Source organism: Salvelinus sp. IW2-2015, linkage group LG20 (genome assembly GCF_002910315.2).
Source record: "Salvelinus sp. IW2-2015 linkage group LG20, ASM291031v2, whole genome shotgun sequence".
Taxonomy (NCBI): domain Eukaryota; kingdom Metazoa; phylum Chordata; class Actinopteri; order Salmoniformes; family Salmonidae; genus Salvelinus; species Salvelinus sp. IW2-2015.
The window spans coordinates 76,570,111-76,594,146 of record NC_036860.1 but is presented as its reverse complement, the minus strand read 5'-3'; the positions used below and the strand labels follow the sequence as shown (position 1 = coordinate 76,594,146).

Genomic DNA, 24,036 nt, shown 5'->3' with positions numbered 1-24,036 from the left:
GAAAATACCTAATTGCATTTGGTGAGGCTATAAGAGAGTAATCAATCTAAAGCATTGCATCTCGTCTTTCCTAATAATATTCTAACATCAATAGATCGTATTATTTGCTACTGGTAAAATAGGGCCTTGAAGTAGCCTAGCCTATTCATTATCCACGAGGTAAATAGCAAAGCGGTAAATAGGCCTAACTGATCAACAATGTAACCAGTAGCCTGCAGGAAAATGGGTTATGGTAATATTTGCTCAAGATGCAAARCATTTATTATATTCCATGAGAAGAGGTGGATTCCTGRCATGGGGCATCCTTGTCCAACTTTMATTTCTCAGTGTGTGATTCCCCTTTTAGTCACTAGGGAGAGACCTTTCAACAAGGAAAACAGCTGGTTGACTCCGGGTCCAACAGCAGTCAAACAGGCAGGGGCAGCCAGCCGCAGTYATCCTCATCAACCGCACGCCGATCTGMGRATCACATYGTCCACGGGATGGATAACGACATCGCCGAACCRGACCCATCCCGKCAGCRCAATGGTGTCGTGGAAGGGCTTTATGGAGAATTCACGGACTCGCTCAACGCAAAGGTCAGATATTCTGTGAGTTTGACTGAGAGTGCTCTCACTATTCAAAAGATCYCATCGTCACCTGGACAGGATGAGKTGGTTTTCCATTTAGCTGACTGTCTTGGCTGCCGGGCTTATAAAGTGGAGGACGAAGCRGACGTTGGGGCGTTCTTTACAGCCTATTTCTACCCGTTCAAGAGGCGATGGATAAGCACAGGCATGGCCCGGCAGAAAGTAGAGCAGTGCTTTCGGGTCGCACTGGTCCAGGACCCTCTCACCAATCTTCAAGAGGCAGAGAGATGGGCGCGTGCCATCAGAGAGGCTTCTATCCGCCAGATACCCCGACGACATGGTGAGAAGCAAGGCTGCATAGTTGAAATAAAACAGTTGTTTCTTTCTGGTTTAGTTATGTTTGATGAGGGCGTAGGTTCTAATTTAATTTAGCCAAACAGCATCAAACTTTAGGCTATTTATATGGATAACCTGAAAACGTCTGTCATCATTGCCATATACTGTGGGTCTATATGTTTCCTCATTTATTTAGGAGGAATTGTATACTCTGCCCAGGGAAATGGGGCTTATAAATTCAGTTCAAAATGTGAGGGTAACTTTCCATCACCTTTATCCCATACTGCACCTAAGGTCCAGTAATTCACAACCTGCTTACTCGGTTTCTATAGAATAGGATAGGCTTAAGTGCCAACTGACTGGGAAAGCTTGGAGAAGGAAATGGAATGTCCTGGAAATGGAATGTTGTTCATCTCTCACACCCAAGAACCAGCTTTACCTGCTGTGGGAGGATGACTGCCAGTTACCTTTCTCAGAGTGAAATCATTTGCATAGATTTGCAACTGTGAAATTTCTGTATAATTTGTAAGGGGTAATTTAGTCATCCCAAAAGCAACATTGCTGAACCCAAGTACTCAAGTGATTGAACTCATCGTTTTTCATCTAATGGTGCTTATGCCGGTTGTCTTGGATCAGGAAAACCCTTATTACAACACAACCATATTGAAATGCATGCTTTTGAAAAATCTTCAGTCCATGTCATAGACTTAGGTCCATGTGCAGAGACCCGACTGACCCTTCAGTTCTGAACATGAAACAGAGTGCTGCTGATGCTAGTTACCCAGTTATCACTCACTGAGGAGATCATTTGGTGTGGATGAAGCTGCCTCAGGGAGAGCCATATACAAAATATTATGCTGACATTCTGTCAAAATATCACACATTATTTTGAATTGAGTTTATCCAAGTTATTGCTACAAGATGAAATGTCTCACATTATTGTGTGCTTCATTAAATTGCATTATTAGATTGGTTTTATTGGTTTATTCGGATCCCCATTTGCTCTTGCGAAGCAGCAGCTATTCTTCCTGGGCTCCACACAAAAACATAGAACATGACAAGGAACAAAACACTGATACGCTGATAGACAAGAACAGTCACACAAATAAGATAGGAGTGCATGTGCCATGGGCCTAAATAGGCAGAATGTAAGGGAATTTCCATCTGAATAAAAAGGAGAGCTGTCGAGGATATAGTCAATCATACATCTATTCGGTTTAAGTTGCAACAAGGAGACACCCTCCAGCATAGAAACATAAAAAACATCTGACAGTCCTTCTCTGAGAAGGCACTTATATATTAATCAGACAGTACCAAATATTCTCTAAACATCAGCCCGAGAGCCTTGTATGAAGTCAAAATAAAAGACAGTGACTTTGCCAGCCGCTACAGAATCACACAGTGTTCATAATGTCATTGTGTACTCGGTCCTTGTTTCTTCAGTAGCTCTGGCGTCAATCACTATCGAACGATATGAGAACAATCCATAACATTCAGTGACAGGGCTAGTGACCATCAACCCCTACACAAATGAGTATCATAAATAGAGCACTGGAAATCATGTATTACAGAACGGGAAAACATATACATATGCTAAGCATGGTGTTAATTATCTTAACTGAATATCAACTTTATTCATCTTAAATATTCCCCATTAGACAGAGTGAAGATAATTGTCCATAAAACAGGGGTGCCTGCCTATTATCTGCTTAGGGGCCCATGCTTAGGGGCACTCTCTAGACCCCTCAGTGGCATAGTTCTAGAGGAAACGGATATTTGATTTGACAGTGACGGATTTGGAATGTTGGTTGCCAGAAATGGAGTCAGGTGTTGGTGGAATAAGGAATGAGGTCGCCMCGTGAATTGGCCTTTAGGTGTCCAAGGCAACTGAGACAAGGGTCTTTGTGTGAGTTGCACCTTAGGCAACTCACACAAAGGAGTTGGAGTTTCAGAGCTTTGCCAAGAAGACAGATGGTAACCTGACCTGAGAGGTATATTAATGAAGTGTCTATCGATAGCCACTGATGATAAGCCATTGAAATGCTAACAATTGATGAACTGTGGCATGACTCAGGATTCCTGCTCTAGTACAAGAAGGCTTCTCCATCTGTAGTACAGTGACTAATGCATAATGCAATGATATCATTAATTTATACGTTTTTTTTAGCATTCAAGATTCGGGCCAGACAATAATACAGTATTCAACAGAATATATTATGTATTTTAAATGAGTAATGGGAAGCTAATAGATGCAACAAAATATGCCACATTAATTCCTTGTTCTCGAGCAAGGGTGTCAAACTCATTCCATAGAGGGCCTAGTGTCTGCAGGTTTTTGTTTTGCCTTTCAATTAAGCCCTAGACAACCAGGTGAGGGGAGTGACCTTAATGTATGAAAGTCAGAGGGACAGAGGGTGTATGAAAGTCAGAGGGACCGACTAATCTCTGTTCTAGAGGGTGTATGAAAGTCAGAGGGACCGACTAATCCCAAAAGGAATATTTATGTTAATTAATTTCATTTTATCTGGATTAAGAATTGGAATTGGATTAAGAAGGCAATTGCTTTTTTTGCTATAAGGTTAATGTTTAGGAAAAGCTATCAGACACTTTCAGTGCGTAATACCACATCATTTTGTTGAAACTGTAGATGCTAGATATTCCTTTTTTTATTTTTTATTATTGTGGTTCAGTCACAGCTTGACTGTGTAAGGACTGCACAGTGTGTGTTTAAGTATCTGCAGTCTACCATTCAGTTCCTGTCACAGCCAGGTCATAACGGACTGAATGAGGTGTAAATAACGAAATCCTCAAACAATGTGATGTACTTTTGCACATCAAAGGCCATGGAAGGTAATATCCTGCTATTTGCCATGCTTAGAGGTACCATAAAATGAATGTCTGCATTTTTGTAAAGAAATTCAGTCTGTCTTGACTTTCAGGAAGGTAAAACAATTTCAGTGTGAACTTAAACGACTAAAACCAGATATGAAGTATGTAAAAAAGATAATGGACCTACATATTTTTAATAAGATCATCTTTGATAACTAACAATCACCAAAATAAAAACTCTGGGAGAATCTAAAATTCAAAAAACGTCATGGCCCCCATTGATTTTGTTATAATGTTTGAGTCACTCAGATAGCATAAGAACATGTCAAAAGCCATGKCAAAATGTGTAAAATTGCAGGAAATTAGCTTTAAAACTTCAAAATGTTGTCTCTCCGTGTGTGTTCCACAGAGAGGGTATGTATTTGTCACTGTGATATCGCCCTACGGCCCAATGCTCTGCTGGCGCCACAGTGTCTCTCAGTGATGGAGACAAGAGCTGAACGGTGCCCCTGCTACATCAGTGGCCTCTCACCCCAGCCAGGCTGGTCCCCCGGGGCCCTCGTCTCCTGCTCTGCTCCCTCAGACAGGCCTGCCTGTGACAGGCTGTCAGGGCCCTGGCTCTACCTCTGTGGGCTGGGTGTCTAACCCCCCACCCTAATCTTGGACTCACTCAAGCTTGTTTGCAGATATGCCAGCTATGTCTGAGTTATGGAGGTAGTGTTACACCTTGGGGACACCTGAGACAGCAAGCTTTCACTTAAAGCCATTTCTACCAGCATTGTATTTTGTTTTCCTCAGTGTTCTGGCTAGTTTTCACTTATATTGATGTGTCAAAGCAATAATGCAATAGTGTGTGGACATAATGAGAGATATTATGTTCTAAATTCATGTGTTTGGTAATACTATATGTATTGCTTTAGTAATAGATTGATTATACACAGCAAAGTTGATCAGTTAATCAGTTCCGTTCATTTGATCCCAGCCTCAGTACTTGTTAGTACTTACTCAGCCACCTCACCTTTCTGTTTACCCTTTTCCTCAGAGAAACACACACACTAGCTTGCTTGTCAGACAGCCCTTCAGCATGAGTCAGGGTCACATCTGCCCACAGGCACTTAACCACAGCCACACACACACACACACACACACAGCCACACAACACACACACACACACACACACACACACACACACACACACACACAGGGCCTAAAAGGTTGTTTCCACAGAAATGACTCTGGGCAGCATGTTACAAAATATGACTTAGGGAATGGGCATCAAAGCTTTAATTATTAAATCAAAAACAATATTGAGCTGGCTCTTTATTTAGGGTCCTCACTGTTTCTGTAACCAACTTGGCTGGTGAAGATCACCGCCTGAAACAGAAGCCCTGTTCATACCTAGTTCTAACATGCGCCTTTTGTACTGATCTTGTCAGTATTATGATTGTGCCCACATTTTTAGACAGGTGTAGACGATGAAAAGACACATTGTGATTTGATTGTAATCAGATCTTCCCGAGGTAGTCAGGCACGGATTGTGTCTGGATATCAGTCAAGTGTAAACAGATCTGCAATGGTCAAACTATTTAAATTATCATTATACCAGCCTCAAACATCATTGACAGATACCACCATTGATTTACGGCATCAGTAATTGTCTTAAAATAAATACATTCATGTTATTTTGAAAGAATATCTGTCAAATAATTTGCTTACAGGGAGGCACCAGCTAATCTGGTCACAATGCGGACACAGTGAACGGATAAGAGACACATTTTAATACAATGTGTAGACACGACAAACCTTGATCACATAGTTATTGGATCATATTGATCAGATCACATGTTAGCGCTAGGTGTAAACAATGCTATAATGAACCCTGTATGAMTGCTACTGAAACTTTTGTAACTATCAAGCTCTGATAACCAACTTCAATTCGGATAGCTTTGCTTTCGTGCTGTATCCATGTGAAGGAGTTTTTTTCCTGTGATAAGTGAAACACCAAGCTATACAGTATTTCTAGTTGCAGTCCATAGGTGCACAAACGTACACTTCTTTTAATGTCAACTTAATATGTTTTCCATACCCAATTGTACCATAAATAGACCTAATAATGATAACCGGTCTTTGACTGATTAGATCACCTGTGAGCACATATGTTAGAGCCCACCTCTTACTGACCCAGGAACCATGGAAATGCTTCCTCGAAATATACTCTGAGGCTTCTGGGAGCTGAAGGCTTTTGAACAATGGGAGGCTCTATGTTTAAAACTAACGTTACCAAGTTAATGAGTAGACCAACGTCTAGTTTGCGTCTTTAGTTTTAGCCCCAAGTAACTATTAATGTACTGCTACAGGAGACTGAAGGAGACAGGAAACACAGCAGAATACAGCAGAGCATGATATTGCTTACATGGAAATATCTCATGTTCTGTGGTGGTTAAGGCGGTGCTGAATTCCTACTCACAAGCTGTCAGGGGAGGATATTAAACCGCCTCTGTATTTGAGGCACAAGGACTACAGCATTGGCTTTGACCCCTGAGGAGGCAGCGATTGTTCTGTCATCCCTGAACTGTTTTATTGAAGCCTTTATTTGGCTCATTGTATTGAGAGCATTTTATAGAGCTCATTTGACCTCACTTGAGTGGAAAAACGGACCCTAAAAGTTATGTACCAAACGGCAGCATCCACCATTGTGTCTGAAAGACATGAAGGCAGAGCCTTTAGTGTATAAAAGCCACATTGTGTAGTGTGAAGCAAAAAATACAATGGCAACCCTTTGTATGAATGGGGAAGAGTTAGCAAGATTGTGTTTTGATACTGTCTTAATACTGCTCTTTCTGATGGTTTCACACCTCACTTTGAGATATTTCGGTACCTCTGCTTTCCCTGCAAAGGAGCCAAATGAGTAGGAGGTGCCACTCCAGGTCAGCCGGCTGGTAATTGGATTTCTGGGCAGGGACAGGGGAGGCCATTTCCGCTCAGACGGCACTGGGCATGAACCAGACAGAGGGGCCTTGTGTGGAGGGACAGTGGCACAGCAGGGTAAGGGTGTACTGGTGCCAGTCCTGTTGGCATGAGGCTACAGGATGGAATTCACAGGGCAGTGCGATGGCTGTTTCACTGCTCCCAAGGGTCCAATTAGGCCCATAGGACCGGTTCCAATGCCCAGCAGAACCGGACTCACATTCACTGGTGGGAAGTTGCTTCCGCATGTGGCACATGCAGGGTTCAGAGGATAATGCTCAACTGCCAAACTTGATCCGGTACTGATAATGTCTGACAAGGTTAATTTGCGTCTGAAGTACTACTCATAACCACAAACAAGTGTAATCTCTGTAAAGATGACCCCAATTAGTCGATTGGTCGATTGTTTGGTCGATAGGCTGTTGCTTGACCAAGATTTCTTTAGTCGAGCAGTGGCAAATATATATTTTTTAAATTATGTGGACTAATCCATTTTGAGGCCGCAGGGATGGCAGACCGCAGTATCACCAGTAGTACATTTACCGTTAATTACCATAAATTCTCATTTGGAATGTTTGTTTGGTTATGGTAATTTATGTTAATACATTCAATATCTTATCATAATTACTGGTCCTGGGTGGCACAGCGGTCAAAAAGCACTGCACCGCATTACTGAGGCATCACTACAGCCCGGGGTTCGATCCCAGGCTGTGTCACAACCGGCCGTGACCGGGAACCCCATAGGACTGCTCACAATTGGCCATCCGGGGTATGGGAGGGTGACCGGTGCGGCTTCCCTTGGCTCATCGTGCTCTAGCAACTCCTTGTGACAGGGCCGGGCGCCTGCAAGCTGACTCCGGTCATCAGTTGAACGGTGTTTCCTCTGACACATTGGTGCGGCTGACATCCGGGTTAAGTGAGCAGTGTCATAAGAAGTAGGTGGCCAGGCAGGTCATGTTTCGGAGAACCTTCGCCTCTCCCGAGCAAATTGAGGAGTTGCAGAGATGAGCCAAGGGACTTAATTTGGGGAGAAAACGGGGTAAACAAAATATGGCTTGTGACCAAACTGCCTGTTCAGGGTCGGGGCTGGTTAGTACTGGGACGGGAGATCGCCTGGGAATACCAGGTGCTGTAAGCTAAAAACTATATTATTTTTACAGTCTTGTCATTGTAGGAGTGGAAACGTTGTTGGCAGAGTGCACAACCTAAGTTTTGGTTTATTTCATTCCATTTCCGAGTTGTCAATTTATTCACTGTCTTTTGTTTGAAGCGCTTCTGTCAATCTTGAGTAAGTACATGCACCTGATTACACATAGAAGTAGGCCTAGGCTACCTGGCCTGCACGCAAATGTAGACCTATAAATGTGCCCATTTGGGGATCTGATACTATTTCTGATTGTCTTAACTCACCATCACTGTGGAGTTTCTCAAAGTCATTTTTCCTTCGCCTCAAACAGCAAATAAACAGTCTGTTTTTACATCCATTGAGAATGACAATAGTTCCTTAACGTAGCCTAATTGAAAAATTTGCTCCCTTTTGATAACCACTCAGCATGAAAGGGTGAAAAAATAAATCTCATGCTCTGATCCGGTTGAAACGTCATAAAATARGCCTGCCTGATTACTTCTTATCCCTTGCGCAAATAGCCTACAGCTTTGTCTGTTTGGGAAACTCTGAGAGCCCAGGATATTTTTACATATTAGCAATGGCAATAGAAGTAATTTTTTTATTTGAATAATATTAATTTAGATAGAATTGTGATTAACCACATGAAATTGATTTTGAGACATGAGGACTTTAAAATAAATTAAATGAAACTGTTCCACGAATAAGTGCACATGAAAATCATAACTGGCACGCAGATCAGGAGAAATGGTATGATAACTTGGCACTACAAATGGAAAAGGTTGCCATCCGCTGGTGTATCCTATTACCGGCAACTTCAGGAGCATAATGGCAGAATCTGCGAAGCCCAGCAGCAGCGAGAGGAGGAGGGTCGGGTCAGGAACAGGTTAGGCTTATTGATCTCTAGCTTCCTCTTTAGTAATTTGTGTGTCTTAATTTTTAATCGCAGTGCTTAAAGCATCAGACAAGATAAGTAGCCTGCATATAGTTGATTGTATTCAAACATAGGGTGTGTCTATAAATGGAAAAACACATGTTTTTAAATTTGGAGCAATCTATTGTTCGAAAGAACAGACGACTCTCGACTAAGATTTGTTTTTGTCGGGGACAGCCCTAAATCTCTCTTATGATTTACTATGGCCTCTGAGAAGACACTGTCCCCTGTGCAGAAAGACAAGGGCATCTATAGTAACTACAGTATCAGAGGCTAGGAGTTCATCCTGAGTTAAAAACAACTGTCTCTGAAATGATCTCTCATGGGGCTCTGCAACATCTGAACAAGTTCAGCCAGCTTTTAATTAATCCGTTGGTGTCTGGTAATAATTGTAAAGATAACCACATTCTCCGGTAGTTTTGTATACTTTTTAGCCAGTAGTTCTGAAAGTAGCACTCATGAGCCAAAAGTGGTTCCCGAAAATTGTGTTACCTCACTTATGTGCAGATATGTGCACCACGTTAATGCTTTCTGTCTCGCTCTGCTCTGTGTGCATCTTGCTAGCTTTCACTCAAATTGTGAGGGGCTGAAGCTCATTCGCTGCAACTCAAATTGCTAGGGGGCTGGCCCACCTGTGGGAAAATGTAGGGAAAATAGCGCAGCACAGAAAAACTGTTGCTTTCAAACTAGGGATTTGTGGCTAATTTAGGTAAAACTTCAGATTGACACATCCAGCCCAAAGCGGCAGGTTTAAAAAATACTTAGTATTCGCCAAAGTTCCAGAGCATATCATCAACTTCAACATTAGGCGAATGACTTGAGGTGGCATGTGTTTTGTTTGACTTACATTTCTGGGGAAAAATAAGTGGGTCACAAAAACAATAACGTCAAGCACCATCTGTGAGTGAATGGTGTCACTGCCCTTGGTATCACTGTTTAATGCTATCTTTTTGAACAATGGTTTTCTGCCAAGGGATCTAGAGGGTAGAGACTCCTTTCATAACCACTTTGACATGTCTGAGATTGATGTCAGAAAAACATTTTGGAAGACAATGGAGAGTTGCATGATTGATGTTTCCTTGATACTAGAAAATTAAGTGGAGCAATTATTCCCTTGACAGCTTGAGAATACCAACTCACAAACTATTCCTTCTTCCCTCTTCTGTTTATCTACATCTCTCACTCTATTGCTTCTCTTTTCTATTCTCTCTCTCTCTCTCGTCTCTCTCTCTCCTCCTCTCCTCTCTCTCTTCTTCTCTCTCTCTCTCTCTTCTCCTCTCTCTCTCTCTCTCTCCTCTCTCTCTCTCTCTCTTCTCTCTCTCTCTCTCTCTCTCTCTCTCCTCTCTCTCTCTCCTCTCTCTCTCTCTCTCTCTCTCTCTCTCTCTCTCTCTCTCTCTCTCTCTCTCTCTCTCTCTCTCTCTCCTCTCTCTCTCTCTCTCTCTCTCTCTCTCTCTCTCTCTCCCCTCTCTCTCTCTCTCTCTCTCTCTCTCTGCAGATGTGAAGTACTATGAGGTACGGCGGCCCTGCAGGGTCATGGTTCTGGTGAACCCCGAGAGTGGGCGGGGCCAGGCTCTCCACTGCTTTTCTCTGGGCAAATCGAGCTCCATGCTCACCGAGGCTAAGTCCTACAGCATTGGTCTCACTGGTCAGTTCCTCACATGGTCATCACTGGTCAGTCCCCTACACTTGGCATTCACTGGTCAGTCCCGCTACACACATTGGTCATCACTGGTCAGTCCCTACACATTGGTTCATCACTGTCAGTCCCCTACACACATTGGTCATCACTGGTCAGTTCCCTAACACATTTGGTCATCAGGTCAGTCCCCTACACACATTGGTCATCACTGGTCAGTTCCCTACACATTGGTCATCACTGGTCAGTCCCCTACACACATCTGGTCATCACTGGTCAGTTCCCTACACATTGGGTCATGCACTGGGTCAGTCCCCTACACATTGGTCATTCACTTGGTCAGTCCCCTACACACATTGGTCATCACTGGTCATTCCCACACATTGGCATGACTGGGTCAGTCTCCTACACAGTTGTCATCACTGGTCAGTTCCCCCTACACATTGGTTCATCACTGTCAGGTCCCCTACACATTGGTTCATTCATGGTCGCCCCTACAACATCATCTGGTTCAGTCACATGTCATCGGTCAGTTCCCTACACATTGGTCATACTGGTCCAGTCCCTACACACATGGTATCACTGGTCATCCTACAACTGGTCAACTGGTCAGTCCCCTACACATAGTGGTCCATCACTGGTCAATTCCCCTACACACAACATTGGTCATCACTTGGTCAGTCCTCCACACATTGGCTTTGTCATCACTGGTCAGTTCCCTAACAACCATTGGTCATCACTGGCAGTCCCTGCCACTTGGTCATTCACTGGTCAGCTCCCTCACGTTGGTCATACTGGTCAGTGCCCCTACACACTTGGTCATCTCCACATCGGTCAGTCACCTGCAGTCCCACACACACTGGTCATCTACTGGTCAGTGTCCCTATGCACGTTGGTCCATCAAACTGGTCAGTCTCCTACACAGTTGGGCATACACTGGGTCGTCCCCTACAACATTGGTCATCACTGGTCAGTCCCCTATCACTGTACATATCTGGTCAGATCACTGGTCAGGTTCCCTACACATGGTCATCACTGGTAGTCCCTACACATGGTCATCACTGGTCAGTCCCTACACACTTGGTCATCACTGGTCGTCCTCCTAACACACAACTGGTCATGACACTGGTCCAGTCCCTACAAACTTGGTCATCACTGTCAGTCCTCACATTGGATCACTGGTCGCCCCTACACACTGGTCACACGGACAGAACTGGTCATCATGGTCAGTCCCCTACACATGGTCACAACTGTCAGTCCCCTACACCTGCATCAACTGGTCAGCTAACACACTGGTCAACTCAGTCCCCTACACATGTACATGGTGTCCCCTACACCACTGGTCAACTCAGTCCCTTACACCTCCTGCTTGAACCCTATTAGCGCACTGCCCTGCATTGGCACCACCACACACACACATCGCACACACACCAGCTAGCACACAACACACACACCACACACACACACACACACACACACACACCACACACACACACACACAACACACACACACACACAACAACACACACACAACACACACACCACACACCACAACACACACCAGGTGTTGACTGTTTGGCACTGCCTTTGTTGGTTCCCTGCTCCCAGTATTATATACTCTCAGCTGCTTTTCACTAACAGTAGCAATGAGTTCAAAGTCACTGAACTCTGCATAACCTTTCACTGAATAAAAGTCAGGTATCTTTGAGCAGCAGAACAATCCAAGGAGCCAGAAAGACTTTTAGAAATCCCTTCAGACCTAACACATTAACACCAACCTATACTTCAACCATCACCCGGTATAGCTGACAAGAAGCTATCTCTGCCAGCGTTCAAACATCACCCGGTATAGCTGACAAGAAGCATCTCTCTGCCAGCGTTACAAACCATCACCCGGTATAGGCTGACAAGAAGCTCATCTCGCCAGCTGTACAAACCATCACCCGGTACAGTGTGACAAGAAGGCTATCTCTGCCAGCGTTACAAACATCACCCTGGTATAGCTGAACAAGAAGTTCTCTGCCAGGTTACAAACATTCACCCGGTATAGCTGACAAGAAGCTATCTCTGCCGCCGTTACAAACCATCACCAAGACACCTATGAGTTGTTCAATGCCTTCTTAATCTTTGAAACAACTGAAAAAGGAGAGAACAGAGAGAGAGKAGAAAGAGTGTGAGTTCAGTCCCAGGGGACATGGGGAAGGTTAGCATCTGGRTGGTGATGAAMAAAGRCAGTCTAATTACCGAYRGTCGGCGTGACGATGCYGACCTGGGACTGCTGGGAGCTGGGGCTGGGAGAATATGRGTCACCAGAGGCTCTCTCAGCTAGCGCTCAGCTAGCACTGCTYCCCCTCCACTGCCTGGGTACTGTAGCTAGCCTGYCTGAGTGGATTAACCAGCGCCACCTCGCTGCCCTGCCTGCCTCCASTTAGRGAATGGAGCCCTGCAGAACTATCATGTCACCTACTAGTCTATGCCAGAGGACTAAGGCACACTGAGAGGATCGTCTTTCAGCGAGGGGGTAAATCTGGGGTTTTCTGTGGTGTGTGTTCATGTGCTTGTGTGCACCTGCATGTGCACAAACTGGTCAGTCCCCTACACATTGGTCATCACTGGTCAGTCCCCTACACACTGGTCATCACTGGTCAGTCCCCTACACACTGGTCATCACTGGAAACTGAGAGCAGAATAACGTTATATTGGGCATGCGTTGGTATCATCCTAACCCAAAAGGGACCTTGGTTCATATCACATTAACAGAAAGTAGCTACCAAGCTATAGCTCATCAGAAGAGAGGATTACATAAAATCCAGAAAGTCAAGAGATGGTGAGGTAGCCCCTGCCTATGTGTGTTTGCATGTGGCACTGACCCGGTGAATAAGCAGAGGGCTGGGAAGTGCAGCCTCAGCCTCCAGCCAGCAGCATAGAGTGCTGAGTCAGCCGCAACAACCTCCCTCTGCTTTTGCCTGACAGCACAGGACCACATCACTCCGCTCTCAGTCTCCCCATACATACCAAACAGCATGGACTTAAAGGTAACTCAGTGGGTGAGGGAGGGCTAGGGGACAGGTACATGTTATGTTAGGAGAGGAGGAGAAGAGGAGGAGGAGGAGAGGGGGAGAAGAGGAGGAGGAGAGGGGGAGGAGAGGAGGAGAAGAGGAGAGGAAGATGAAGAGGAGAGGAGGAGGAGAGGGGGGTGGATGTAGTAATGGAGTTTTTTCTGGTAATTTTTCAAACCTCAAAACATACGATAACTCAAGCAGAAAAGTAATGCCCTTGTGATGACAATGCCTCAACACACCCACACAGACACAGGCATAGACACACACAATTGCAATAACAAACAAACACAGTACTGCCTTTAGCAGAGCTGATATTTGCTGCAGAACACGAGTCTCAGCTGGCAGAATGGTGCTAGACAGTGTGCTTAGGGGGGATCCAATAAGACCCCCTGCAGCGCGACTGTCTCAAGGACATCTCCAATAAAAACTCCACTAAACAAACAGAGTCGGCCCCAGTCGTCACATTAACCATCACAGCAGTGGCAGATGTTTGCACTAAGGCCTGGCTGCTTTGAAGACTGCCATCGGCCAGTTGAATAGCCACTGCATGGTCTAATGTGATATGTATGGACTGATAGAGGGAAATTGAATCTCTTTTCTCTCCCATCCCACTGATCCCTCCCTGGGGGCTTCTGGTGAAGGGAGGCCATCTCTCGGACCTTATTCTCGCTCTCTTTCCTCCCTCCTTCTCGCTGTCCCTCTCTCATGGTGTTTCTCTCTGTCCCACATAGAGCACCAGAACCATGCGAGGGACCTGGTGAGAGAGACTGATCTGTCACAGTGGGACGCTCTGGTCATCCTGTCAGGAGACGGGCTGCTGTTCGAGGTGCCAAAAGTATAGACACTGCATGAACACATTTCCAGCATAGCTAACTTGTCTAAAGTTTCCCTAAGACTGTTTGAATAAGCAGTGGGATTTGTGGGGTACAACTCTCAGTTGGAGCGTCATGGCCTGATGCTGTTTGTGTGTGTTTGCCTGTCCGGTCAGGTGTTGAATGGTCTTCTGGAGAGAGAGGACTGGGAGGAGGCCATCCAGACCCCATTGGGCATCTTACCAGGGGGCTCGGGCAACGCCCTGGCAGCCTCCGTCCACCACTACACTAAGTAAGTCCACTAATGAGACATTTAAATGCATAGAGTACAGTAGAATGGAATGCGATAGGAAAACTGGCCTGGACAAAGAAGGTGATTTATCCCTTTTCTATGGATGTAATTATCTGACTGGGCAGATTAGGCACATTTCTTCGAGAGACAAGGGAGAGAGATAGTGTCTGCTTCAGCTTCACATTTCGTAAAGTCCAAGGAGAGTCATTATTTGACGGTTGCTGATAGCTACTTTTAATGGAGTGATGTAATGGGTTCTAGAGCAACTAGAAATTCAGTGGACTACTTCTGAGGTAGTGTCTGGACCGCCTTTATTACTGCTGTTTGTGAAATATGAGCCACCTACATATACAACATCAACAAAAAACAACAACAAAATACACAGCGAGTTGTATAACATCAGATATCTATCACAGTTGAATAAAGCTTTGCAACCTATGAACAACCCTAACCCTAACACCCCTGTTCAACCCGAACCAAGCTAACCCTAGCCACAACCCTTACCCTAGCCACAACCCTTACCCTAGCCACATCCCTTACCCTAGCCACATCCTTACCTAGCACAAACTACCCTAGCCACATCCTTACCCTACCACAACCCTTACCTAGCCACATCCCTTACCCTAGCCACAACCCCTTACCCTAGCCACAACCCTTACCCTACAACCCTACCCCTAGCCACATCCTTACCCTAGCCCTCCCTACCCTAGCCACAACCCTTACCCTAGCCACATCCCTTACCCTAGCCACATCCCTTACCCGAGCCACAACCCTTACCCTAGCCACAACCCTTACCTAGCCACAACCCTTACCCTAGCCACAACCCTACCCTAGCCACAACCCTACCCTAGCCACAACCATTACCCTAGCCACATCCTTACCCTAGCCACAACCATTCCTAACCCTAGCCACATCCCTTACCCTAGCCACAACCCTTACTACCCAAGCCAAAACCTTACCCTACCACATCCCTACCCTAGCCAAACCTTACTAGCCACAACCCTACCTACCACCCTTACCCTAAGCCACATATCATTACCCTAGCCACATCCCTTACCCTAGCCACAACCATTACCCTAGCCACAACCCTTACCCTAGCCACAACCCTTACCCTAGCCACAACCCTTACCATAGCCACATCCATTACCCTAGCCACAACCATTACACTAGCACAACCATTACCCTAGCACAACCTACTGCACCCTACCGAGCACATCCCTTACCCTGCCACACCCTTACCCGAGCCACAACCTACCTGCCCCACCCTAGCCACAACCTTACCCTAGCACATCCCCTTACCCTAGCCACAACCTTACCCTAGCCCCAACCATTACCCTAGCCACAACCAATACCCTAGCCCACATCCCTACCCCAGCAAACCTTACCCTAGCCACATCCTTTACTTAGCCAAACCATTACCCCTACCCAACAACCACCCTTACCCTAGCAAATCCCTCCCTAGCCACAACCCCTTACCTGCCACAACCCTAAACCCTAGTACACCCTTACCCTAAGCCCCACAATCCCCTTACCCTAGCCAACATCCTTTACCCCGAGCCAACAAACCATACCCTAGCCACACCTTACCTAGGCCACACCCCTTACCTAACCCCCCCCCCAAACCATTACCCAGCCACAACCCTTACCTAGCCACAACCCTTACCCTAGCCACATCCCTTACCCTAGCCACAACCCTTACCCTAGCCACAACCCTAACCCTAGCCACATCCCTTAACCTTACCCTAGCCACAACCCTTACCCTAGCCACAACCCTTACCCTAGCCACAACCCCTTACCCTAGCCACAACCCTACCCTAGCCACAATCCCACCTTACCCTAGCCACAACCCTTACCCTAGCCACAACCCTTACCCTAGCCACAACCCTTACCTTAGCCACAACCCTTACCCTAGCCACAACCCTTACCCTAGCTTCATGTCCACACCCCAGTTCAACCCTAACCCCATTATCTTACAGTCAGACAGTGAAGATGGTTATGTTTAAAGTACTGTAACTGTCCAGCGTTTCCAGATCTCTATGAAATATGACCTATAGTTAATTACAATATGAGTTAAATAGTGTTCCTTCCCCCCMAAAAATGTAATTAAGAATGTTAAAAAGCAGCTTTTCTGTGTTGGAATGGTGTGGGCATACCCCAACAACAGAATGGTGTGGGTGTACAGTGTACCGGTCATTAAAAATATTAATGTGAGTAAACTGCTGATTGGCCAGCTCATCCTCCTCTAGACTGCTGATTTGCCAGCTCATCCTCCTCAGGAGTATGACATCATACTCTACGAGGAGATAGCAAGCCTTTTTGAAACGGTCACTTTGAGTTTTTCTCCAAGTTATACTTTGGCCACAAAAACGAGTATAGGACAAGTCAACAACATTATGTGGATATGAGTTAGCAGAATATGAATTTAAAAGTGAGATTTTCACTGAACAGTTACTTTAAAACAATGGGATTAGGATTTAACCGGCTTGTGGACATGAACCTAAGGTTAGGGTTATGGCGAGGGTTAGGGTTACTGCTGTAAGTACAATGTATTACCATTCTAGAGTTAGGGTTAGGGTCATTACTTTTAAGTGAAGGAGTAGCTCCGGCTCAATTGAACCATAGACTGATACCTAACTGCCCCAGTCTACTGTGAGCTGACTGCTACTCCCTGCAGGTCTCCCCCGGCCTGGGGTAAGGAGCTGCTGCTGAGCTGTGGCTTCCTGCTGTGTAAAGGCCTGGTGACTCGGCTGGACCTGGTCTCTGTCCACCTGGCCTCCAGCCAGCGCATCTTCTCCTTCCTCTCCCTGGCCTGGGGCTTCGTGGCCGACGTYGACATYGAGAGCGAGAAGTACCGYCTCGTTGGCCCCATGCGATTCCTGGTKGGTACGCTGATGCGCCTGGCCTCCCTCAAGGTATATCAGGGTAGGYTGGCATACCTGCCTGCTCCTCCCTTCACACCCCAGAACTCCTCCCTCTGCTCCTCTCTACCCTGTGGGCCCAACAGCTCCCCCAATCAGAACTCTCGCCACAACCACAGCACAAACTCCAACCACAACACCGCCCACAACTCCTCCAACATTGCCATCACAACCATGAGGACCGAGCCCCAACCAGTCAACCAGAAGGGGCCTCCTGACTCGCTCCTACCAGCCTTAGAGCAGCCGGTGCCTGATCATTGGACAGTAGTGAATGAGGAAGACTTTGTACTGGTATTGGCCATGTTCCAGTCCCACTTGGCTGAGGACCTGTTTGCCGCCCCTGGGGCCGCAGCAGACGACGGCTTCATCCACCTGTTGTACGTGCGTGCAGGCATCTCCAGGCTAGCCCTGCTCACACTCTTCATGACCATGGAGAAGGGGGGCCACCTGGCCATTGGCTGCCCACACCTTGTGTATGAGAGGGTGAAGGCCTTTCGCCTGGAGCCTCTGTCCCCCGAGGGAGCGATCACTGTGGACGGGGAGATGGTGGAGTACGGGCCAGTACAGGCCCAGGTTCATGAAGGAATCGCCAGGCTCATCTCAGGCTGAGAATCTACTCGGAGAGTCTGTCCTCCCCACAGCTCTGACTTCTCACTCCCTTTCTTACTCTGTCTACTGTATATACAAAGTGCCAAAGACATTATATCAGCCTTTGGAAAATCCCCCCTCTTTTTTTCTACAGATATAGATACTGAATGTCTCTGTGTCCTGTTGTTTAGAGATCCTCCCTTTCCTCTCCATGCTTCATTCAGGGTCAAAGCCATGGGTGTTCTTGCAGCTGGCTGGTCTCAGCTAAGAGTGTGTGTGTATGATAGTGTGTTGTGAGCGGTGTGTTTAGTAGGGAGGGGCCCACGGCTGAGGAGTACCTTGTGTGCTCCGCTGTCTGACTTAATAAGTGTGACACACGTGAAGAGAAGCACATTCTTCTGTCCCACGAGGATGTGGCAGGCAACCAGCTCTACGCCCGCTATCTAGCCCCGGGGTAATCATTCTGTGGAGGATGAGACACGGGCCTGACATGAAGGTCTTCCCACCTCATGATATACTGTTCGAGTCATGGATGTAGGTTCTCTATGGAGAAGCACAACGTTGGAGAATGCAGCATTGTAAACCTCCACCAATGATATTAGGTTACTCTTCTCTCTCTCATCAGTGAAAACCTCCACTTTACCTCTTCGTTTAATGGATGGGGTGGAAGGAGTTAGGTGCTAGTGAGGTTGTGTTCAAGCAGCGTGGAGGTTCAGGAACCTGGCCAGCTGAGGTTGCCTTCTTATATATCTTGCCTGTCTCCTACCCTGCTGCTGCTGCAGCTCTAGCCAACATGCTTCTTGCTGCTGCTGCAGCTCTAGCCAACCTGCTTCTTGCTGCTGCTGCAGCTCTAGCCAACATGCTTCTTGCTGCTGCTGCAGCTCTAGCCAACATGCTTCTTGCTGCTGCTGCAGCTCTAGCCAACATGCTTCTTGCTGCTGCTGAGCTCTAGCCAACATGCTTCTTGCTGCTGCTGCAGCTCTAGCCAACATGCTTCTTAGCTGCTGCTGCAGCTCTAGCCAACATGCTTCTTGCTGCTGCTGCAGCTCTAGCCAACATGCTTCTTGCTGCTGCTGCAGCTCTAGCCAAATGCTTCTTGCTGCTGCTGCAGCTCTAGCCAACATGCTTCTTGGACCACCTCCTTCCTGACACACAAACACACAGGCTTGACTCTCCCTTTCAGATCTGGAGCACTTAGCAAGGAGGGGGATGGTCTCGTCTGCTACATATGATCCCTTTCTTCTAGCTGTGTTAAGATTGTACTCCSTCCTCCTTCACAAGATTTTGGAGCCATCAGCACCTAATGTGTCCTTATTCTGAAGCTTTATGGGTGAATGAAAAATACTAGCTGATAGAACTACAAGCAGTTGAAGAAGATACAGCACATTGTCGATTTTTATGAACGGTTTTATTGTAGATAAAATAATATAAATATTTCTGTTGTTTTCTGTCCAMGCACACACTAAGAAGGGAAACARGGWTTTGCACTACGCAGCACTGCATGGGTCAGTGGGTTTTGCACATTGACTCGATCAATAAGAGTTGGAGCGACCAGGCCAGAGTGCTGTGCTCTCTGCTGGGGCCTTTTTCTTGTCAGGGCGGAGATGATGAGCTTAGTGCACTGGAGCAGATGTGAGCATTATCATCAGTTCTACTCGCACCAGTTCATGCCAGGTCGGGTTCACCCCAGAGATATAACAATTACTGGTTTAACTAATCCTAGAGCCCACACTTGGTTTGGTTTGGATCAAAATGTCATATGGGTGGAATGGTTTTAATGTACTGTATAATGAATCTAAAAGGATGCTTAAAATGACTCTTCCTGAAGGTATGCTGACTGCAGATGTGATATTAACTTCTCCCATTCTGATTTCAATCTTCCATTTCTGTGCCTGTACCTGACTTTGATATGCCTTTAGATAAATAAAAGTTCAAGTTTTATTTGTCACATGCACAAGTACAGTGAAATGCTGGATAAATAATTTATGATAAAAATATTAAACATACTGTACGGTACCTTTTACCCCATACATACCTATCTACCTACCTAATCATCATGTGTCAGGCTCTGCTGGTGGTGTTGACAAGGTCATAGACCATGCATACACAAGTAAAAACACATATCCAAATTGAGAGATTAGCTATGCAAATTATTTTAATGTGGCCCGTTCTGGGACGCCTCACTGCTCTTTATGCAGTGTGAGGGGTCCCCCTAGTGGATTTACCTTAACCAGTCTTTGCAGTGCAAGTGGTGGAAGTTCAGACAAAGTACTTGCACATTTGTTTCTATGGTACAACAGTAGTAATGTATAAAATCTTATGATAGCTCACTTTCATTCATTGTATGTTTGGTTGCATTGATTCACTAGCATACTGGTATCCAGGTTATGAAAACAATTACGAGCCATTTTGAATTAAACTACAATCACTTATCATATTTCCATCTGAATATCAAAAACCTGCATTTGAATCACCTCAGGTACGGTAGCTCATGCTAGACTGTGTATACTGAGTATCATCTCTCCTCAACCGAATATAATYTCTCCTCAACCGAACAGACAAGCGGACATCCATTGCTGACCCTGGCTGACCCTAGTGACTGTTATGTAATATGTACAAAAAACAACCGGTCTCAACACATCTGAGTGGAGTAATTGCAATTGTGTTGAACTACTGTTAYCTTCTSTGTCCTGTMCCCTTGGCTGGTAGGGTGGACTGTGGAGTGACTACATCATAGTACTGTTATTAATATTCAAATACTGCTGTAGTCTTCTCATTGCATTCATGTCATTTTGTATGTCATCATTTCCGTGTAGGAGAGAGATCTATATTTTTCCAGGGTTTCCATTTAGTAAGAACCACAACTAAATACATGAATCATGCTGTATCGACTGTCTGAATGGTAATAAAATTCCCAAATTCTTCAAGAGTTSTGTCTTGTTCATCATTAGCAACCATCTTTTCCAGAGAGCATTAACAATGTTAATTTTCTTTTTAGTTTTTATATAAAGTGAAAATGATAATCCAGTGGTTAATATTGTCCATTACAGGTGTTGTGTATTTGAGGGTGTATTATAGTTCTGCTTTTAGGACCAGACTAATCTTATCTTTATGATAGCAGTGTTTCAGTGTCAGTATTGCTGATAGCTTCTCTCCCTCTAACCATGGATACCCATTCTAAATATCCACCTGTTGAGAGAGTAACCACTAAGTAATATCATTTGTAGGCCTATACTAAGGAGACCGGTATAGAGAACTTGGCTGGAGCAAGAGTTGACCACAATTACTCCATGCCTACTATATCTCCCAAATATACAGGAGAATATCCACTTTGCCATGTGTCAGTCAAACTCAAGGGATGACGATAGAAGCTAATACGCCGAGTTGTGGAAACAAYTTCTATAATCTGTCACGTGACATAGTAATAATCACTGGCTTTATAATGAAGAGGTGGACGTCTTTCAGGGCACGCAAGAGAGAGAGGAGGGAGGAGATAACGAGAGGGTGAGATAAGACAATAAGGCAGGTAGAGAGTGTTCCGATGAGATTGCATCAGGTAAGTAAAGCAACGTTATTTTCAGTTACAGTGCTCTTGTYGGTTACCATATCATTTCAGAGTATCTGCATATGAGTATCTGCACATGATGGCAATCAAATATCGAATGGCAGAGGAAAAAACATATTGTAAATGCCTTACATTCAGTGTGTTAATTCTCTATTCTGTGTTACATTAATTCTCTAGGCAATTAATAAACAGGTTGTCACAACACTGCCATTTGTGCGTAAAGCAGCTGACCTCAGGTCGCTTAATTTCTGGTTCTAGTTAATTGCTCTCCACTCCCCCTCGCTCCAAATTCTATCATTTCATTCATGAGCACCGACGTCGTACTATTCATATTCTAAATGGTAAAATGACTCACATCTACATGGACCACATCCTATAAATACGGATTCTACTCCCTYTTGGTCATCTGTGCACAGGCTGTCCCAACAAGAGGAGGAAACTGAAGATTAACCCTCGTGTAACAGCCAAGAGAGAAGACTTGTGCAAACAAACAACARTAGAAGGAACAGAAGAATATCGAAGTAATCCAACTAGAGTTATAAAAGTTGTAAAATGTCTCTAGTGGGCGCCCTGCCTTTCCTGAAACCGCGCCTTTCCCCTTCTGTTTCTCCTGGGCGTCAAAGAAGACACACACTGCCAGCAAGTGAGTTCCGACCGCTCAACACGCAAGATGCCATCAGCGTGTTCGAAATCGAGAAAGAGGGTAAGTTGTCCATAGATTCAGTTATAAATGTGTGTATGTATTATGTGTTATGAATTAATGGCACGAATATAYAATGTATGAGCGTTATCAGGGGTACTCAAGTCACGCGTAAAACTCGTGCCAACAGCCTCTCCTTGGGCTTTACGCACGTTGACTGGGCGCGCTAGTCTGTCTCTTGATTTCCATAACACTTTGTATTAATCCCTTGTTATAGGTTTAATGCACTGATACGGATACGCCTTGGCATTCTTAAATACAGTGAGTTCAAAGATGATGAAAACGTGTGTCTCTCTTTTCCTCCGCCAGCCTTTATCTCTGTGTCAGGAGACTGCCCGCTCCACCTTGATGAGGTGCGTCATTTCCTCACGCTGTGTCCAGAGCTGTCCATGGGCTGGTTTGAGGAGGGGAGACTAGTAGCCTTCATCATTGGGTCCCAATGGGACCAGGACAGACTCACCCTAGTAAGACACCTTCTATGATGTTATATCATTTCCTATTGATTCATAGGTCATTTACTCTATATYTTCCTGTGTTTTTATTAGCTCACTGATAGTTTTTCGAAATCAGGTGCTCTGTATTACATCACCGTACACATTATTGAATGAACTYTACTTGAGCTACATTTGCATTTTTCCTTTGCTGCAGGACGCCCTAACTCTTCACAAGCCCAAAGGTTCCACAGTTCATATCCATGTGCTGGCGGTCCACCGGACCTTCCGGCAGCAGGGCAAGGGCCCTATCCTGATGTGGCGCTACCTGCAGTATCTACGCTGCCTGCCCTATGTGCGCCGTGCTGTGCTCATGTGTGAGGACTTCCTGGTTCCCTTCTACCAGAAGTCTGGCTTCAAGGTGCAGGGCCGCTGTTCCATCACGGTGGCATCACTGACCTTCACAGAGATGCAGTACCCTGTGAGGGGCCATGCCCTGATGCGGCGCAACAGTGAAGCTATTGGTTTTCCTCAGACTGCGTTATTATTGGAGGAACAGACTCAGAGGCTTGAGTCTGTGTTATTATTGGAGGAACCGATTCAGAGGAGTGAGTCTGCATTGTTATTGGAGGAAGAGACTCAGAGGACTGAGCCTGAGCCTGAGCCTGAGCCTGAGCCTGAGCCTGCGGATGTGTAAATCTTTTTTTACTGAGTAAGATATTAGATTCCTGCTGTACATATCAACTATGATGTAAAATAAAGTGATGTAAACATTTACATTTATATCTAAGATGGTAGTCTAAAGTGCACACCATACATGCATGACCAATGCAGGGAGTCTTTAAGCTTTATCACAATGTTTTAATTTCAGATACCTAACGTTATTTAATATGTGACTATTTCAACGTTAACTAGCTACATGCTAATGAATGTTAGAACAAATGTCGTGTGACTTCTGTCTGTGTGAGATTATATTTTTACTGCAAATGTTCCCGTTTTATTTATTGTAAGTTTTGTCTGAAGGTTTGGGTTGCAAGCCCCCTCCTCTCTGACGGTATATGGACTGACGTCACTGACTACCAGGCTTAGCAGCTCAACCGTGCCTCTTTATCTCTATTAGTGGGCATTAGGTATACTGTAAACGTCTGAGGATTTACACGAGGATCCTTTCATTGGACTGCCAGTAGATCTAGTGACTTAACAAGCCCGTTTTCATACAATGAGAAAAGTAGGCTACATCCACACCAATTTGGATTAATTTGTTACTGAAA

General features: G+C 45.3%; 2 protein-coding genes across 2 annotated transcripts; both read left to right on the top strand.

Annotated features, from left to right (window-relative positions):
• Nucleotides 1–321: 321 nt before the first annotated feature.
• On the top strand, nucleotides 322–20,998 carry LOC111980109 (sphingosine kinase 1). The gene is made up of 6 exons (XM_070449660.1): nucleotides 322–909; nucleotides 10,257–10,397; nucleotides 10,617–10,640; nucleotides 14,191–14,285; nucleotides 14,448–14,563; nucleotides 17,238–20,998. Exons 1-6 carry the CDS (start codon nucleotides 483–485, stop codon nucleotides 18,088–18,090), a joined length of 1,656 nt encoding a protein of 551 aa, XP_070305761.1. The 5' UTR covers nucleotides 322–482; the 3' UTR covers nucleotides 18,091–20,998.
• Nucleotides 20,999–21,535: 537 nt separating this feature from the next.
• Nucleotides 21,536–24,036, top strand: LOC111980399 (serotonin N-acetyltransferase). The gene is made up of 4 exons (XM_024011128.3): nucleotides 21,536–21,625; nucleotides 22,051–22,337; nucleotides 22,644–22,798; nucleotides 22,983–24,036. Exons 2-4 carry the CDS (start codon nucleotides 22,187–22,189, stop codon nucleotides 23,460–23,462), a joined length of 786 nt encoding a protein of 261 aa, XP_023866896.1. The 5' UTR covers nucleotides 21,536–21,625; nucleotides 22,051–22,186; the 3' UTR covers nucleotides 23,463–24,036.

Coding starts and splice junctions, on each gene's coding strand:
- LOC111980399 (XM_024011128.3), top strand. CDS start 22,187: ATGTCTCTAGTGGGCGCCCTGCCTTTCCTGAAACCGCGCCTTTCCCCT. Junction 22,338..22,643: donor GTTCGAAATCGAGAAAGAGG/GTAAGTTGTCCA, acceptor TTCCTCCGCCAG/CCTTTATCTCTGTGTCAGGA. Junction 22,799..22,982: donor ACCAGGACAGACTCACCCTA/GTAAGACACCTT, acceptor CCTTTGCTGCAG/GACGCCCTAACTCTTCACAA.